At 46.4% G+C, this 17,123-nt stretch overlaps 1 protein-coding gene across 13 annotated transcripts in view; it reads right to left on the bottom strand.

The window, feature by feature from the left end:
* The window catches only part of CELF4 (CUGBP Elav-like family member 4), a 792,127-nt gene that overhangs the window by 20,055 nt on the left and 754,949 nt on the right, over nucleotides 1–17,123 (bottom strand). For all 13 annotated transcript variants that reach the window (XR_014172705.1, XM_081929818.1, XM_081929823.1 and 10 more), the window contains exon 12: nucleotides 14,131–14,298. Coding sequence is in view for 12 of the 13 variants with exons in the window: in XM_081929818.1 (XP_081785944.1) it covers nucleotides 14,171–14,298 (128 nt within the window). In the remaining variant the exon portion in view is untranslated. The remainder of the gene's footprint in view (nucleotides 1–14,130; nucleotides 14,299–17,123) is intronic.

The raw sequence follows: 17,123 nt of genomic DNA, 5'->3' as shown, positions 1-17,123 counted from the left end.
TCATGGGACAAGGGATGGAGGATATCAACAGTGTCTTTCCTTGCTATTTTCTTCCTTCACATTTCTAGGAGGGCAATGATGTCTGCTCCTCTGGTATAAATGACAGCTGTCTTAAAAGGGCTCTTCTTTGCTAATGATGCTCCCATACTAATGGCTCGATTTTATTTATTTATTTTAAAAAGGTACATTTCTATGCTGCCTTTCAGGACAGTAGATCACCCCCAACATCCTCTACGGCTCACCATATAAGATCACAGTGGGCGTGCTCACATATTGCATGCAGTGTGCCTGCATACACAACCGTCGAGCTGTACATTCATACAGTTGTTCACACATCATGATCAGCGAGAGTACAGCGTGTACCTATGTACAGATTCACTGAGCCGCCTAAATCAAAAAAGTGTACACTCTTATGCTCATTTGTAACGTGTGAGCAAGCTTAATAAAACAACAAGTGCCATTAGAAACTGCACAATTAGGATCAATACATAATCCAGCTCCTTAAATGCAGGACGGATAAAATGCAGATAATACACCCATATAAAACCATCGCAGCTCACCCTCTCGTGCCAAGCATGGGGTTGCTACAATATACTGCTACAAACTCCCCGATCTTAAGCTTTGCCAAAGGCCAGTTGGAAATGAAAGCCGGATCAAGAGAGGAGGCAAACACAATTCTCATGGTGGCGGGCGGGGGGGGGGCATCCCTGAAAAAGCCCTCTCTCATGCACCTGCTACTATGGTTGTAACAGGTGGCACTGGGGTCTAAACCACTGAGCCTCTTAGGTTTGCCTATTGTAAGGTTGGCAGTTTGAATCCCTGCAATGGAGTGATCTCCCGTTGCTCTGGTCCAGCTTCTGCCAACTTTGCAGTTCGAAAGCACACCAGCACAAGTAGACAAACAGGTACCACTGTGGCGTGAAGGTAAATGGCATTTCTGTCCGCTCTGGCACTCATCATAGTGTCCCGTTGTGTGAAGAATTGCAACACAATGTGCTGCGTGAAGAATTGCAAGAGGAATGTCTTCAGAGTGTTAAAACCAGGTGCTGGTTTTAACTTTTAAAGCCCTAAACAGCCTAGGACCCTCATTCCTATTGGACCTCCTCTCCTGGTATGTCCCTCGGAGGACCTTACGGTCTTCAAATAAAAACATCTTGGAGATCTCGGGCCACAGGGAGGTTAGGCTGGCCTCAACCAGAGCCAGGGCTTTTTCGGCTGTGGCTCCGATCTGGTGGAACGCTCTGTCCCAAGAGACTAGGGCCCTGCAGGACTTGACATCTTTCCGCAGGGCCTGCAAGACAGAGCTGTTCCACCAGGCATTTGGCCAAGACACAGTCTGACCCCCTCCTTCGGTAATCCTCACAGAATTGCCAATGGTTGCCATTAATTTGATTTTGAATTGATTTTAGAATGAATTGGTTTTAGAAATTGATTGTGATTTTATGTAAACTGTTACTTTTATTGTTGTTAGCCGCTCTGAGCCTGGCTTCGGCTGGGGAGGGCGGGATATAAATAAAAATTATTATTATTATTATTATTATTATTATTATTATTATTATTATTATTGGCAGCCCTACTTAGATAGCATGGCAGTCATCTAGTCCAGAAGCAACTAGGGACTGAGTAACAGAGGCAAAAGCTACTGCCTCCGAGACAGGACAGCATCTGATTTGGCAATGCTTCTTTGAGGAGGCTCGCTCATTTGTTCTGTAGCCTTATTAGAGTTCACCTTATTAGAGATTGGACCTCCTCTCCTGGTATGTCCTTATTAGAGATTGGGTCTGCGTTGCTCCGGGACAGGAGGAAGGAAGTCAAAATGACACTGAGGTTGTTTCAAAGAAAGAGTTTATTCTGCTCTCCGGATAGCAGAAGGCACCTGCGTGGTGAGTCCACAGCAAGTACAAAGAAATGACAGGTTTCATGCAGTTTATATATCCTCCAGGCACCCTCTCACTCCTCCCCTAGGAGCCCAACCACGTCGGCGTACGTACACAGGTTGACATCACATATGTTCCTGCTCTGGTACTCTCAACCATAAAGGGATCTTCTGACCATAAAAGGATATTCCTGTTCCTACTCCTATCTTGGAGCAAGAGGTCACTACTTCCGAGAACATGCTCTGGCGTTAGTCCCAGACTTGGGTCTCTGTGTCATTTGTGGTCAGGACATAAGATATGTCTGTGTCTGTTCTACTGGTAAAGTCAAGGCCAGTCTTGCCGTCAAACTGATAAGGGAGAGAGCTGTGTTCTTGTTTTGCATTTGCTCAATGGCTAAAGTTTATGCATTTTAGCTAAGGAGAAATGGGGATTTTGGTGCAGTTTAAAAACTGCCTGCACAGTCAGTTTTGGGATTTGGGAAACCCATTCCTTCAGTTCCTTCCCAGAGAAGCATTTTCCCATCCATCCTGACCTGGGAATTTTTTGTCCTGGTACAGGACAGATCAGGAAAAACTGCTAACATCCTCGCTTCCCCCACCCACCCCCAATGCCTGGTGCACCCCTGCACTGACAGATTTTGAGAAACGAGGGCTCTGTCTGCTGTATGGACCTTTTTGATGGATTCCACCTCAGCCAAACGAAATTAAGATTTCAGCAAACAAGCCCCACTTCTGCGGTGGCGGCAGAACAAATGACGGCTGATAATTGCCAGCTCTTTTTGCTTATTCTTTGCTCTGCTCACTCCATCAGTCTCTCCAGATTATATTTTCAGCTGAGTTTAATGAACGTCATTTATTAAACTAACACCAGGGTTCTGCTCTGGCCTCAGACAGATGTGTTCGCTAATATGAATCATTCCTTTAAATTGGATTATTCTGATTGAGAACAGATCCCCGCCACTCCATGGAACGCAAACAAACGGGACTCACTCTCCTCCGGTCGTGACAGTAATCAGGTTGTGCTCATTAAAAGCCCATCCTGGTGCTATTCACATCTGGGGCTGGAAGGGGAGCGACAATACCGTTTTCCTGTTGATACCCCAGGTATAAAATAGAATCAGCGCAGCAAATTCATTTTTATCCCCTTTCTGAGGCAGAGGGCAAAACAGCAAAGCTCACCTAGCTTAGGGACACATCTTGGCTTTCAGATGCATAGCCAATGGACATAGTCAATTGCTTTCATGTCCTGCTTTGTCACCACAAATGGTTACTATTCCAGTATTTAACAAGGCAGCAAATGTGTGCCCTGGGTTCCATTGGGTTGACTCCAAGGGAAAGAGACAGTGCTGAGGAGCAGGATAAGTTCCACATGCAGACTTACTGATTCATTCATCTGCACCTTGTGACATTTTATGCAAAAGTTTGACTTGTTCGCCCATCTGGGATTGAGGGGGAAATAACTAAATGGTCTTATGCCATGACTTCATCACTATCTGTCTCCCTACTCCAAAATAGCATTTCCACCCTCAAACTTCACCCCCTTGCCCATGCAATGCTCCAGTCATTGACTCCCGTCCCCACAAGGGAGAAAAAAAAATTCTCAATTTTTGCAAGGGTAAAGTTAATTGTCACTATTGATCACCCAACATTCCCTACTTTAAAAAAATGAAGACATTCTCTTCCTTAAAAATCATGTCTTACCATGCTTAAAACTGCAAGCCTAAATACACTCATTAGGGAAAAAGTCATAAAGTTTTTCGGGTTTTTTTTGGTAACATTCGCAAATTGGTGCTGAAATGGGGGAAATGGAAAAATAGAAACCCACATTGAGAGATTCAGCCATCCCTAGGAAAGATTATAGGAGAGAGCTTTTATTGACATATCTCAGCGGAGTGCCTTTATGCATTGACTGAGGCTTAGGTCTGTTGTTCATTTAATCAGCTGTTTGGAGGAAATTGTATGTCTTGTCATCAGGGATGTCATCATAAGTGCTATCCTGTGGCAGCTGATCAAGCAGCTTATGTGCAGGACCCCAAAGGAAATAACATTACAAAGGACGCAGGGCCTTTACACTGGTGGTACCAGTGTTATGCAAGTGTCTCCCTGCTGAAATACAAGAGACCCCCCATGGGTGCTATTCAATACTAGCCCTAATCAGAGTAGATCTATTGAAGCTAATCTAATATAATACAGTCATACCTTGGGTTAAAGTTGCTTCAGGTTGAGCATTTTCGGGTTGCGCTCCGCGGTGACCTGGAAGTAACGGAACACGTTACATCCGGGTTTCGACGCTTGTGCATGCGCAGATGCTCAAAATGACATCACGCGCATGCGCAGAAGCGACAAAACATGACCCGCACATGCACAGACGCAGGTTGCATTCTGCTCTGGATGCGAACGGGGCTCCGGAACGGATCCCGTTCGTATCCAGAGGTACCACTGTATGTAGCTTGGGCCCAGACTATCTGAAAGATTGCATCTCCCTTTACAAACCTGCCCAGGTGCTAAGATCCTCAGGTGAGCACCTTCTCTCACTCTCATCATCTTCAGAGGCATGGTTGGTGATGACATGAGAGAGAGAGAGAGAAAGAGAGAGCTTCTCCCAAATTTTGGAAAGAGCGTTTAGATGGGCTCTCTTTGTTATCTTTCTGCTAGCAGGCTTGATAGCTTCCTATTTAGACAGACCTTTGAAAATTAGGTGCTATCAGGGCAATCAGTATTTTAATGCTGGTTCTAAATGTGTTTTATTGTATTTTTATAGTTTCAAACTAGTTGGTTCTAATTACTTTGTATTTTAAAACGAAGGTTTTTGAATGTTGTGAACTGCCTTGAATGAATCCCAACTTGGGAGAAAAATATATTCAGTCAATCAATCAATCAATCAATCAATCAATCAATCTACATGGCTCACTTAGGTTTATTGATTTCAGTTGGTGTACTCTGAGTAGGACATAGTTAAACACAACTCTGCCAGTTCTTGAAGACACACCTATTTAGCGTTCCCCGATCTCCTGACTTCAATTGTTCTAATTGCCATTTTACCTCCTTGGATTGCTATAATTGTTTAAATGGATTTGTTTTATTGAGCATGTTGACTGGGGATCCTTAATGTTTTGACCATAGAATCATAGAGATAGAAGGGATCCAATGGTCATCTAGTCTAACCCCTTGCAATGCAGGAATCTCAGCTAAAAGCATCCATGGCAGATGGCCACCGAACCTCTGCTTATAAACCTCCAAGGAAAGAGAGTCCACCACCTTCCGAGGGAGCCCGTTTTACTGCCAAACAGCTCTTACTGTCAGAAAGTTTTTCCAAATGTTTAATTGGAATCTCCTTTCTTGAAGCCATGGGTTTGAGTCCTACCCTCCAGAGCAGGAGAAAACAAGCATATCCCCTCTTCCATGTGACCACCCTTAAGATATTTGAAGATGGCTAACATATCCCCTCTGATGAAATTGTTTTCTTGAGTATTTTTAATGATTTGCACACACATATATATATTATAACATGAAGGGATGCAGGTGGCGCTGTGGGTTAAACCACAGAGCCTAGGGCTTGCCGATCAGAAGGTCAGCAATTCGAATCCCCGCGACAGGGTGAGCTCCTGTTGCTCGGTCCCTGCTCCTGCCAACCTAGCAGTTCAAAAGCACATCAAAGTGCAAGTAGATAAATAGGTACCGCTCCGGCGGGAAGGTAAACGGCGTTTCCGTGCACTGTTCTGGTTTGCCAGAAAGTGGCTTAGACATGCTGGTCACATAACCCGGAAGCTGTACGCCAGCTCTCTCGGCCAGTAAAGCGAGATGACTGCCGCAACCCCAGAGTTGTCCGCAACTGGACCTAATGGTCAGGACGTCCCTTTACCTTTATAACATAAAACTGGTGTATATTTGCGAACCACTTAGAGGGCGCCTCGCAGTGAATTAAGCGGTGCATAAGTACCTGAACAAATAACCATAAATGCTGCATAATGTGACTCGAGTGCTGAAGTCCTTCTTAGCCGTGGCGCAACTGGCAGAGAATCTGCTCATTTTCCCTGCACTGAAACCCTCACGCATGTCCCTAACAACCACAACAGCAGCACAAGCGCTGACATTTTACTTGGACAGGCTGTAAGCAGGAGTGATGGAAGATTCCCCACCACTCCTTTCCCCCGCTCAGAACAACCCTCTCCAAGACGATTCCCCCTGCTTTGGTGGTTTGCCTGTAGCTTTTCAGCCATGGGTGTAAAAGAAGTTTGAGAAGTGGGATTTTGATCTGTTGGAGGGAAAGAGTTAAGCAGCCTCTTCCAGTGATGCTTTAGAATGGCAGAACAACACCTACGAAGTACCGTATTTTTTGCTCCATAAGGCACACTTTTTTCTTCCTAAAAAGTACGGGGAAATGTCTGTGCGTCTTATGGAGCAAATGCGTGGTCCCTGGAGCTGAATTGCCCAGGGGCGATAAACAGATCATGCTTTTTGTTTTTAAGGGGGAAGTGGATGTTGAAACAAAGCTGCTGATTGTTTGCCGATCAGGGAGAGAGATAAGGGACACTAGAGATAAAGGAGGCTGCCTGGGACGGGGGAGGTAAAGACAGAAAACTTGCAAGGAGAGGAGACAGGAAGACTAAAGCAATGAGGAGAGAAATTAGAAGAAAAGGAGGGGCAAAAAACTGCTCCAGCTAAGGAAAAGACACTAAGGCAAACAAGAGGGAAGGGAGTGTTGAAAGGAAGCAGCTGATCGGTGGGATCGGGAGAGAGATAAGGGACGTTAGCAGAGGCTGCCTGGGATGGGGGAGGTAAAAGCCCATGGATCCTCAGGATTTTTGCATTGGGTCACCCCAAATTCACCATCAGGTCACATAGCATGTCCATGGCTACAGCCTGCACCAAGAAAATCACGCACCCACTGTTTCCTGGGGCTGCAATGGTGCAAAAATGTGGTTACAAAGCACGGATCCACATGGATCCTCAGGATTTTTGCATTGGGTCACTCCAAATTCACCATCGGATCACATGTCTGTGGCAACAGCATGAACCACACAAATCATACATCCACTGTTTCGTCCAGAATTTTTTTTTCTTGTTTTCCTCCTTTAAAAACTAGGTGCGTCTGATGGTTAGGTGTGTCTTATGGAGTGAAAATACGGTAGCTTGAGGACATGGAATTCTGCAACACAGGCTGGTCAAATCCTGCCTTTTTGCTTCCTTATCAAAGAACTGTGTCTCGCCCACTCTCGCACACATGCTGTCTTTAATAAGGGCACAAATGTCTGTCTTTACGCCTCGGTAAAACAACACCACTGACTGGATTACCGCCCTCTTGGAACCGCGAGAGGGGAACCTCGCCTGCTGTTTTTTCGCAAAACGATAGCTGTAATTTCCTGTAATATTATTTGGGTGAGGGTGTGTCTTTAATCAAAGTTCGGCGCGCAATCAGGGTTCAATTGCATCGCCTCCCACAGCTCCAGATCTCCCAAAGCAAAGAAGCTGAGCCTGTCTCCCCAACCTACCCCTTGCTCATTAAGGTGCCAGCACTGCAACGTAGCCAAATAGCTGCCCTGCATTAAAAAGAAAAAGAAAAAGAGAGAGGGAGCAAAAAGCCACCCTCATGAACAAGCAGCAAATATTGCTGAATGGAATTTTGCCTCAGCATGGTAATTGCTGATTGTATTTCGAAGCGAACGCGGTAATTAATTATTGCAGTTTTCCATCAATGCGGGCTATTGTATGCCAATCTTAGTATAACCATGATAATTAGCAAACGGGATTTCACATCCATTAGAAATTGAAATTTGCAGTTCATGGGAGAGAACTCTGCGTTGTGCTATTGCTGAAGTGACTGGCAGTTTAAAAGGATGCTATCAGGTTGGAAAATACAGGGAAAGAAACCCGCGATGCACTAAAAGAAGAAGGACAAAAATGACTTTAAAATAATTATAAAAAACAAGCAGCGTTTTACGGTCCCCACCCCTTTTGCTCCAGACCCTTCAGACTTTTAGCTTGGGTTTCCCATTTTCCAGCAGGGTGCAGTAAAGTCAAGTCATAAGCAGGAGTTAAATGCAGGACCTGGTTAGTAGATACTTCGGGAATAATCTGGGTGAGCTCATTTCTCCTGTGGTTCCTCTTAGCAGCTCAAGATGGTTCAGTAGTCATCCTGCTGCAGCCAAATGCCTTTTTCGGCCAGCTTGACCACTTAGCAGCCTTGCAGGCAGACGAAAGCAGACCTGGGACCGGACCTGGGAGCTGGTGAAAGCTCATTTTGAGCCCAGTTGTGACAAAAGGTGAAGGACCTGTTGGATTTGGGGGAGGGGGCTAAACTGGTTTGGGGCGATCATGGTTGTCTATTTATGATATATTATTATTCATTGAATTTATATACCGCCCTATACCCGGCGGTCTCTCATATATATATATATATATATATATATGCAGGTTTTGGTGTCCTCGGGTGTCTTCCCGTGTAAAAGTTGGGGTGTCTAGGCGACGTTTCGACGAGGTCTCACTCGTCATCTTCAAACACTGAGATCCTGCTCTGTTCCAGTAACAAGAAGCCGAAAGCACCAGCCTGAAGATGACGAGTGAGACCTCGTCGAAACGTCGCCTAGACACCCCAACTTTTACACGGGAAGACACCCGAGGACACCAAAACCTGCATTCCTGTACCCGTGAAAATCTACGAAAGCATATATATATATATATATATATATATATATATATATATATATATGCAGGTTTTGGTGTCCTCGGGTGTCTTCCCGTGTAAAAGTTGGGGTGTCTAGGCGACGTTTCGACGAGGTCTCACTCGTCATCTTCAGGCTGGTGCTTTCGGCTTCTTGTTACTGGAACAGAGCAGGATCTCAGTGTTTGAGTTCCTATAAATACTGTTGAGGGGGTGTGGTGTATAGCCTCCAATGTTCTGGGCAGAGAGGAAGTTCCCAGGCTAGTGTGCCTTTTCTTCTTTTGTTCCTTAATTACTTGAGGGATATCTTGAGTGATTTCTTGAGTGATATCCTGAGTACCACTTAGCCCTCCCCACAAAAACTGACACCAGATCCAGAGGCACACAGAACGCCATCACCAATCAACCACACCAGACCCAAACCCAGACCCTCTCCACAGATAAATTACAGACTCCATCCAGTAGCCAAACCATGGTGGCACCTCCGGATGCTGCACCCCCCTGCAATCCCTACACAGATCTGGCTGACACAGGCCACAAAACCACAGCTCGCCCCTATACACGAAGCCAAGCCAGAGCACAACTAAGTGCAGTACAGCCATCTTCTCAGAAAAACTCTTCACAAAGTTCAAGAGGTCAAGACACAAAGACTTTAGCAACTAATCCACACCTAATGACCCACCTAAGTGGTACTCAGGATATCACTCAAGAAATCACTCAAGATATCCCTCAAGTAATTAAGGAACAAAAGAAGAAAAGGCACACTAGCCTGGGAACTTCCTCTCTGCCCAGAACATTGGAGGCTATACACCACACCCCCTCAACAGTATTTATAGGAACTCAAACACTGAGATCCTGCTCTGTTCCAGTAACAAGAAGCCGAAAGCACCAGCCTGAAGATGACGAGTGAGACCTCGTCGAAACGTCGCCTAGACACCCCAACTTTTACACGGGAAGACACCCGAGGACACCAAAACCTGCATTCCTGTACCCGTGAAAATCTACGAAAGCATATATATATATATATATATATAGAATTTAGGTAAAGGTAAAGGGACCTCTGACCATTAGGTCCAGTCGCGGATGACTCTGGGGTTGTGGCGCTCATCTCGCTTTATTGGCCGAGGTTGCGGCATTTGTCCACAGACAGTTTATCCGGGTCATGTGGCCAGCATGAATAAGCATGAATAAGCCGCTTCTGGAAAACCAGAGCAGCACATGGAAACACCGTTTACCTTCCCACCGGAGCGGTACCTATTTATCTACTTGCACTTTGATGTGCTTTCAGACTGTTAGGTTGGCAGGAGCAGGGACCGAGCAACGGGAGTTCATCCCGTTGTGGGGATTCAAACTGCCAACCTTCTGATTGGCAAGTCCTAGGCTCTGTGGTTTAACCCATGGCGCCACCCACGTCCCATATTGAATTTATATCCCACCTTTTTCTCCAAAGAGCTTGAGTGGGTGTACGTGGCTCTCCCCTTCCCATTTAACTCCCGCGACAAGCCTGCGAGATAGGCTCGGCTGAGAGGCAGTGACTGGCCCAAGCTCACCCAGTGAGTAAGGATTCGAACCCTGGTCTCCCAGGTAGTCCAGCTCTGTGCTGTGTATGGAAACACTTTCTTTTATCTGCCCTTAATCTCCCAACATTCAGCTATGCCGAATGCACACAAGTTCTAGCATATTATGAGAGAGGGAGAGAGATTTTCTCTTGTTCACTGTCAGGCAGTGAATTTCTGCAAACTTCTACTTGGCTTCTCTCTTAACTAAAAAGTCCCAGATGCCGCAAACTTCCATTGTAGGGACGTTGCTATATCTTCACCCTTTTCTGAACCTTTTCCAACCCTGCCATATCCCTTCTGAGCCCAGGTAACCGATTCCAAGGAATCGCCCTGGATATCCCAAGAAGAAGAAGAGTTTGGATTTGATATCCCACTACCTGAAGGAGTCTCAAAGCAGCTAACATTCTGAAGAAGTGTGCATGCACACGAAAGCTCATACCAAGAACTAACTTAGTTGGTCTTTAAGGTGCTACTGGAAGGAATTTTTTTTGACTATGGCAGACCAACACGGCTACCTATCTGTATCTGTGAGTTGAGTGAGGCTGAGAGACTTCAGAGAAGTGTGACTAGCCCAAGGTCACCCAGCAGCTGCATGTGGAGGAGCAGGGAAGCGAACCCGGTTCACCAGATTACAAGTCTACTGCTCTTAACCACTACACCCAAGCAAACGGCGTCTTTCCGGAGACCCAGAGACCTGGGCAAACATCTCCCTGAAGACTCCTATGTGTTGGAGCAGCCCCTGTCCCTAACTCTCCACTCTTCCACAGCCTACCTTTCCCCCTTCACCTAGAAAGGAGTTCCCCATGTTCTTCTTTCATACGTTTTAGGACATGGAGTGGTATTGGCTACTGTCAACGGGGTTTTGAGGAACGGTCACCCAAAGGACTTCACACACCTGGCCATTTCTCCCTCATTATTTTCTGTGTCTTACTATCTGGCAGCCACACCGAGTGCCTAGGAATCCTTGCCTTCTCATCTTGATGGGAGGATTTGAAATAGAATATATTGATTTTGGCAGATTTGCCTCAAATGATCCTCTCTTCGTCCTCCCGCCGGCCTGCCGCACACTCACACCTCCCTCCTCCCAGCTCTGCTTCTGTAATTAGAGAGGAAGGGGAGAGAAGAAGGCGGCCATTTTGGGAGGCGGCTTCTCTCCCCCCTTCCCCACAAAGGATCCTTGGGGGCCTTGTTTGTTGAAGCTTGTGACCTTATCTACCACATCTCAGTGATCTTTTTAATGCCTGAAAACAACTTTGAGAGCATTAGTGGCGAAAACAAGACTTAAAACCACTGTAGGCTAAAACAATTTGTGTTCTAAAAGAGGGATTTGATCAAAGGGATGAAAAAAGCACTCAGAATTAATTGAGTGGAGCTTTCTCCCTCCATCTCTCACAGCTCCTTTTCTCCCTCTCCCTCTTCTCTCGTAGTCTAGCAATGTCTTGGGAGCTTCGGCCCACGTGGGGAGCTTCCTCCATATGAAAGGGGTCTTCTTTGTTTGTTTAACAGTGAAGGTTGGACACGCACGTCCTTTAGAAGGCAGCGGACACCCAGCGCCTCCTTGCAGAAGTGACTGGGAGGACGTACGCACAAGGGGAGCTCCAGGTAAACATGGAGGTGTCTCTACAGATCTCTATGCAGTGGCCTAGTCACCAATTCCGGACAGGCTCTTTTGGAGCACTTCACAGCGCGTTCTGGGATCTCCTGAGCCACTTTTAGTTGAGGTTAGGCTGGCCTCAACCAGAGCCAGGGCTTTTTCAGCCGTAGCCCTGATCTGGTGGAACGCTCTGTCACAAGAGACTAGGGCCCTGCAGGACTTGACATCTTTCTGCAGGGCCTGCAAGACAGAGCTGTTCCACCAGGCCTTTGGCCAAGGCACAGTCTGACCCCCTCCTTCGGTAATCTACATAGAACTCTAGCCCAATAGTTGCCATTAATTTGATTCAGAACTGATTTTAGAATGAATTGCTTTTAGAATGCATTTCAATTGATTGATTGTGGTTTTATGTAAACTGTGTTACTTTTATTGTTGTTAGCCGCTCTGAGCTTGGCTTCGGCTGGGGAGGGTGAGATATAAATAAAATTTATTATTATTATTATTAGAACAGCCTGCTGTATCAGGACAATGGCCCATCTAATCCAGCACCCTGTACTTATGGTGGCTGAACAGATCATAGAATCATAGAATCGTGGAGTCGCAAGGGACTTCGAGAGCAGTCTAGTCCAACCCCCAGCAATGCAGGAATCTCAACGAAATCATCCATGACAGGTGGCCGTTCAACTTCTGCTTAAAAACCACCACGGAAGAAGAGTCTACCACCTTTCCTGGGAGTCTGTCACCTGATGTATATTTTGTTCTAGGAGGCCTAGCTTGGTCAGAATCGAGTACACACTTCCAGAGTTAACACTAAATACATTTCTTCTGGTAAATAGCTGCTAGAGGGCCGTGGAAAATTGTGTCTCATGCTTTTTACACTCATCTACCCATATGCTATCTGAAACGAATGGGGCCCATTGGTTGCCAGATGTCACCCCCCCACTCTCCTGCCCCACCAATAATGGCGTATGCCAGTGGTTTTCAACCAATGTGCCATGGCACCCTGGGGTGCCTTCAAGGATGGTCAAGGATGCCGTGGGCCACACTGGCGTCTGTCCCTCTTTCCTTCCCTGCCTCCTCTGATGCCCTCTCATGCCTCTGCCTCCCAAAGGCTCTTGGGGGGGGTGAGAGTTCAGGGGTGGTCAGAGGACTCTCAAGGAGATGACGCTGAGGGAACACTCCTCAAGGGAGGGTGTTCAAAAAAGTGTGGGGGTGCCAGCTCTGCAAGCAAAAAAAAAAGTGTGAAGTGCCAGCTCTGCAAGCAAGTTTGCCAGTAGAAGGAATGATGGTCTCTCTAACCATGCCTCGTTCTGCCACCCAACTTGGATTCTACAGGCGCCCGCCTTCTGCTACTTTTTGCACCACCCTCACGAATGCATTTGGGGTCCACTCTTCTTTCTCCAGCCTTTACCGGCCTCGGGAAAGAACCATAACCATCCTCTCCTCCCAGGGAAAGGATTTTGCAAGACTGGTAGAACAAGCGCACACTTCTAAGCACAGAGGAATCCCACCCCCCTCCCCGGCAGCAGGTATAGAGTTGAAATAGAAGCCTAAGTGGTACACGAACCCTTCAAGACCAGCAACTTGCAATTCCCCCATCTGCTCATGGTTCACCATGAAAACGGGCCTTTTCACCCATTTGGCATTTGAATTCAGAGTCCACCATCTAATGCCCCTTTGCAAGCTTTGTTGAGGTCTGCACAGGAATAGTCCTAAGCCGAAAGCTCCTTTATCCTGATCAGAAGGCATCACATTATAAAGACTGGCCGCCCCCCAACCGTACAAGGAATGGAAATGTTTTGACATGCTTAGAACACAGAACTCGCGATATGCGTAAACTGGACAGCCCTTTCAGTTTGGAAACCACAACATCAACTTGTGTCTTTAACACGTTCTCCAACTACGAGATTCACAGGTCACTGACAACATCCATCCCACTGCAACGAGGTTTTTACGCAACTTCCCGTTCATTTCATGGGAGTTTTCGGGTGAGACTTTCAGAGTGGAATGTTCCTATGACCCTCCTTGTCAGCGAATAGCCATGGAAGTTATATTGGCGATGGGCATCTATGCACACGGAATATCTACCCCCTCTTAATACCTCTTCCAACTCTCGTTTTTTAGATGTCTGAACTGGTGCTGGAGAAGAACTGGGGAGTTGACCTCTGTGTCTTGCAAGCTTGACAAAAACGGGGTACGGGATTGGCGGGAAAGGAGGGTCCAGCATGATGCTAGATCACTTATCTTGTCTCTCCCTTTCCAGCACCAACAACAATGCTTAAAGACGTCCGGTCCCACTTCATGTTTATACTTTCTGGTCTAGCCCTAGAGGAGAAGGCAAACCCTCCTCAGAGACTGAACGGTCAGGGTCCATGACACAAGAGACGCTATTGGACAACAGGTGACGTTCCCCTGGCCCCTTCCCTCCCTGAGCAGTTACCTGTGCTAGACCTTGCTTATCCAGAGTTTCCCACAATGCTTCAGTAGGGGCGGTTAGCATCCTTTGGCCTCTTCAGCTGCACCTTCAGCCTCTTCATGCCAATCTGGAAGCCGTTCATAGCCTGGATGGCAGCTTGGGCACTAGCAGGATTGTCAAAACTCACAAAGCCTGTCAAGACACAAGGCAAAGGCGCAGGGTTTAACCAGCTGGAGGGGGTCGCCGGGCCACCCCACACACAAGACCAACTTCGAGGATGAGGATGGAGTGCGGGCGAAGGGGGGCGGTGGATGGCAGAGCTGCCAGGTGGCACCAAAGGCAGGAGGGTATGGCTGCTCTGTTGTCATGGTGGGGAGAAGGAAGGGTGCGGATGGGATGAACAGAGCCTTGACCTCTGGAAAGTCTCGACTGACAGGGGAGGTGGGAAGCGAGGCCATGGGGAGAGCTGGGTCCAGGCGAAGGAACTGGCATGGGTTGGTGTGGCTCATTTGATGACAACAAGAAACTGAGCCAGGTTCAAGGTCCTTGTGTCTATTTACAAGGCCTTGAACAACTTAGGTCCAGAGTCCCTCTCTGAGACCATAGCTGGTCATTCTTCCAAGCTGGTGAGGCTCATTCGACAAGAAGAAGAAACTGAGCCTTTAGTGTCGTTCTCCTAGTCCAGTGGAACCCTCTGCCACTAGAGATTCAGCAGGCACCTTCCGTGCCAACTTTTACATGCCTGCTGAAAACTTTTCTATTCTGCCAGACCTATGTAGCCATCCATAATGGTTAAGTGTTAACTTTTTTACACTGTTTTTCTTGTATGGTTCATTATCAGTGTTTGTTTGTTTGTTTGTTTAACAGAAAAAAGGTGCTGTTACTCACCATGAAGTAGTTACAGTAAGTGCGGCACTTTAAAAAAAAATGGGGGGGGGGAAGGTGATGGTATTGTGTATTCTTGAGTACCCCCCCCCAAAAAAGCAAGGCTTATTATTATTATTATTATTATTATTATTATTATTATTATTTGTATACCACCCTTCATCCATAGATCTCAGGGCAGTTCACAGCATAAAATTACAAATATTTTATGCTTGTACTGCTGTAAACTGCATTGATTTAAATTTTTTTTAATAACAGAGCAGTATACAGATATTTTTACAAATAAATAAACAAATGTCACTGTCCATCAGAACTCAAGAGTCAAGGGCAGGAACAGTCTCCGTCGCAGCAGGAGCAAACCCTGAGCTGCAGCAGATCTTGCAGGGGCGGCGAGAGAGGAAGGCTGATGGGATGAAAGGTTTGGGTCCCAGAAAACAAAGGGACTCAGCAGTGGGGTCTGAAACATGGCAGGGTGTGCGTCTGCCTTGAGGCTAACAAAGCCAGGTTCCATTTAAGGAAGTCAGAAAAGGTTGGTGGCTGTGCATGTGAATGTTCAGGACCTGCGTTTGGATTTGAAACTATAGGAAGAATACTCTAGCAAGTGGAATAGTCAGTATGCATGCTTGCCAGCAAACGCATGAACAAGGCTGCTCATTTCTGAGCACAATTCAAAGTGTTGGTGCTGACCTTTAAAGCCCTAAGTGGCCTCAGCCCAGTATACCTGAAGGAGCGTCTCCACCCCCATCGTTCAGCCCGGACACTGAGGTTCACCTGCAAGGGCCTTCTGGCGGTTCCCTCCCTGTGAGAAGTGAACACCTGCAAACCTTATTTCTCAAAACCTTCCTGTTTTACACTCCATAGCCTCTCTTTCCCTTTTCATTTTCTTTCCACACTTTTGTTGCTCAGAGGGTGTACATTAGGGAGTGGGCAGAAGTTTGGCCCTGTTCACATTTAAAGGAGAATCCTGCACCATTTAATGTAGGGACAGAAACACAGCCATCCTTCAAAATCCACACTTCTTCGAATTTTGCAATGCATTATATTTTTGGGGGGAGGTGTGGGATTGTATTGCAAAAAGTGTGTATATTAGGCAAAACTGCATGCAATAATGTATGTTAGCAGAACAGGATGCTAAAATGCAATTATACACATACAAAACTGGAATCTGGAGAACTGAATTTAGGATTGGAGAAACGAGAAACTCCGAGAAAACTGTCAGGTTCTCCCATCCCTATGGCACACCTTCACTACCTAGTTTTGGAGTTCAGACCTCACCCTTTGGTTGATATAAAACACTCAGTGATGGAGGAGTCCTCTCCTCACAGCCTGGTTAACAGTTTCCCATGCATTACATGGGATCAGCCTTGGATTGGGGCTAGCAGTAATAATATAACACCCTGAATCGAGTTCTTGGAAGGCCTTACTCTTCTTTAGATGACAGAGAGAGAGAGAGAGAGAGAGAGAGAGAAAAGGAGAGGTTAAAAAGCTCTTAGCTCATTCTGTGCCTACGTTAATTAATAATCAGAGAAATATATGTACTAGTCTGAAGATGGTTGGTAGGAGGACAGGGTTTTGTGATAAATCTATTTTATGTTTTTTTTCTCCGGGATTATGTTAAAAGGCTGTGCTAAATAAATGATTTAGCAAGGCTGTAAAGGATCAAGAAATTTGCAAGGGTTGCAGCTCAGGGCATCTGATCTCCCTTGTTCCGCAAAGTTGCCAGCTCTAAAATATGGGAGTTCTTATTCGAAGGGAGTGTCCGGTTTAGTTGCTGCTGCTGCTGCTGCTGCTACAAAGCCGCCCCCGGCAGGAATTTGCTAGGAGCAGCACTTTTGGTGAAGCAGCAAATGGAGGGGGATTCATGGCAAGGCTTTTGTGCCTGTAGTTCTGTGGCTAAAGTGCAAGGGTGTGTGTGTGTGTGTGTGTGTGTGTGTGTGTGTGTGAAGGATGCTTTAAAGGAGTCGTGGAAATTCTCAAATGGAACCCAAAGGCCATCTAGTCCCAGTTATAACTCTGCCTGAATAACAGGACCACATCTCCAGCATTGCTGTGTCTGTAGAGCAACCCACTGGACTCCAGTTTATTCCCATGGCAATCGAGCCAGGGAAGCTGATACACTGCCCTCCAACTGT

Source organism: Podarcis melisellensis, assembly GCF_964234715.1.
Source record: "Podarcis melisellensis genome assembly, chromosome: 11".
In the NCBI taxonomy this organism is placed as follows: domain Eukaryota; kingdom Metazoa; phylum Chordata; class Lepidosauria; order Squamata; family Lacertidae; genus Podarcis; species Podarcis melisellensis.
Note: the sequence above shows the minus strand (reverse complement) of the source record. Positions and strands in the feature narration are given on the sequence as shown.